The sequence below is a fragment of the Clupea harengus genome, chromosome 2 (assembly GCF_900700415.2).
Source record: "Clupea harengus chromosome 2, Ch_v2.0.2, whole genome shotgun sequence".
NCBI lineage: Eukaryota > Metazoa > Chordata > Actinopteri > Clupeiformes > Clupeidae > Clupea > Clupea harengus.
The window spans coordinates 4,023,380-4,025,879 of record NC_045153.1 but is presented as its reverse complement, the minus strand read 5'-3'; the positions used below and the strand labels follow the sequence as shown (position 1 = coordinate 4,025,879).

Genomic DNA, 2,500 nt, shown 5'->3' with positions numbered 1-2,500 from the left:
TGAGCCCGAGCCCGTGCCTCTCTCTGGCTTGACAGGACGTGGGTGAGCCCGACAAGCTTGTTGTTTGTAAAATAAATATACTTATATGCAACACCGGAGTCCTGAGGTAACACAAACTCTCACCTTCAGCACCTGATACATGTCATCATCATGTACATCATCAGAGTTTTTTTCCAGTTGCCCCTGTCCCTCATTCATCCTGTTTCTTTTGTCAATGACCATTTTACATTTTACACACAGAGGACATTGGAAGACACAGATAAACACATTTTCAGTCAACTGTGGCTGAGTATGAGTGTGTCTAAGTGTAAGTGAGTGTGATTGAGTGTGGCTGTATATGAATGATGGTGATTGGCCAGAGCTGAGTTTCTCCACAGGTGATTTGGGAAGTCAGTAACAGCTGAGTTCCAGGACAGTTTCTTCCTCCAAAGTGTCAGACTCTTCAGGTGACATTCCCTAACTCTACACTACCTCACTGCCACTGCCACCTGCACCCTAAACTTATACACACACACACACACACACACACACACACACACACACACACACACACACACACACACACACACACACTCACACTCACACTCACACTCACACTCACACTCACACTCACACTCACACTCACACTCACACTCACACTCAAACACACTCACAGGCAGACAGACAGACAACACACACACACGCACACAGATGGACACAGACGGACACAAACATAACATAGTGTGTGCGGGTCACTTCAACACAATAAAACCACCTATTTTAATCATTCAAACCAGCAGTTACACATTTCACACCAAAGACACACACACACACACACACACACACACACACACACACACACACACCATGATAAGGACAGTAGATGGTTCTTACTTGTAGAAATGTGATGTCATCATCTCCCATCTTCTCTTCTATGACTCTGATGGTGTCTGAAAGAGATGAGATCTCACTGCTCATCTTCTCAATCTTCTCCTTCATCATTCGACTCTTCTGTTCCTCTTCCTCCCTCAGTGAAGCTGTCCTGGCTGCCTCTTCATCTCGTAGAAACTGGTGAAGCTTCTCAAACTCCTCCTTGATCATCTTCTCTGTGTGCTGGGCCTGAGTCTGGAATAAGGTCAATAACAGAGAAAGTGTCTACTAGGGAATTCCTCTGGATTAACACACTTCATAAAAGCTTCTTCGAACATCTGTAGATATTCTATTCATGCTTGAGTCCTGACTCTCACCTTAATGTGTTTTGCTGTTTCATCAAAGGTGAGTTTTACTTTTTCAAAAGCTTTTAGCTTTTCCTTCAAGGGATCCAGTTTGACTGTGACCTCCTCCTGGAAGAGAGAGAGAGAGAGAGAGAGAGAGAGAGAGAGAAAGAGAGAAAGAGAGAGAGAATAATACAGTAGACTTTTACCTACAAAGCATTTTCCAACATTTGCTGGCATATTTATGAAAAGTCCTGAATGTGAAAATAATCAAGTCAAATCAAGTCTCACATGTCAGTGTGCCTCTTGACTACAGCAATACTGAGTCAGATTTTTAAATATGACTTTGGCAGAACATGGATTGTCACCACTAACGCAACAAATGGATACATTTCAGTTGGATGTTTTGTGAACACATTTGGATGGCCTTCTTGAGGGCGCAAAGGAGTGAAATGATGATGCTGCCACCTAGTGTTGAGTTGCAGTAATAGCAGCAACTACAGGGATTTTGAATATTGTGCTTAGCAAATCTTTGTTTATAATAATGGACTTAATATTAGGCTGTAGCTTGTTGTTAATTATCCAATACAAAATATTTTTCATTAATGGTTATCAAACTTACCTTGCGGTCAACTGCTGCTTCAGCAATGGGACTGAACTGGTGATTCCTGTGGAGTTTTGAGTCTCGACACAAGAAACACACAAGCTGCTGATCATCATGACAAAACAGCTTGAGTTTGTCGCCATGGAGACTACAGAGTGCTCCTCTCTGACCTCTCTCCTGTAAAAATGTCTCACACAGGTTTTTTAATGCAAGGTTGGTTGGTGGCTCGTCCTTTGATGACCTCCTCCTGCAGACTGGACATTCTCTGGATCCTTTGGTTCCCCAGAACTGCTGCAGACAGACTTTACAGAAGCTGTGACTACATGAGAGGACAACAGGGTCCTTGAAGATGTCAGTGCACACAGGACAGGATAAATCCTCCTCTAACTTCGAAGCCATTTTCCAAGAGTAAATATGAATCTGTTTTAAGCTTCCCTCTCGTTGTAACTTTTTCCCAAACTTTACTTTCACTTTCAGGAGTTTGACAAATCCAGTCAGTTTCTGAGTCCTCTTGTTGTTTTAACCAATTTATGCAAGCATGGCAACCTCTCCAACGTCTTTTTGAAAGCAACTATGTCCAGTTTGAGTGTCTTTAAATTAGATTCTCACCTGACCTGCTGGAGCAGTTTTGTGACGGTGTGACGGGGAACACAGCAGCCGCCCTTCACTGAGCTTCACCTCCTCTTTCAGGAAAGGAGAGTCA

General features: G+C 43.1%; 1 protein-coding gene across 1 annotated transcript in view; it reads right to left on the bottom strand.

Moving 5' to 3' along the window:
* LOC116223442 (zinc-binding protein A33-like) overlaps positions 1-2,434 on the bottom strand; it is a 25,764-nt gene extending 23,330 nt beyond the window's left edge. The window contains exon 1 of the mRNA XM_031580112.2: positions 1,816-2,434. Within this exon, the coding sequence (XP_031435972.1) occupies positions 1,816-2,196 (381 nt within the window). The 5' untranslated portion in view covers positions 2,197-2,434. The remainder of the gene's footprint in view (positions 1-1,815) is intronic.
* Positions 2,435-2,500: the final 66 nt, after the last annotated feature.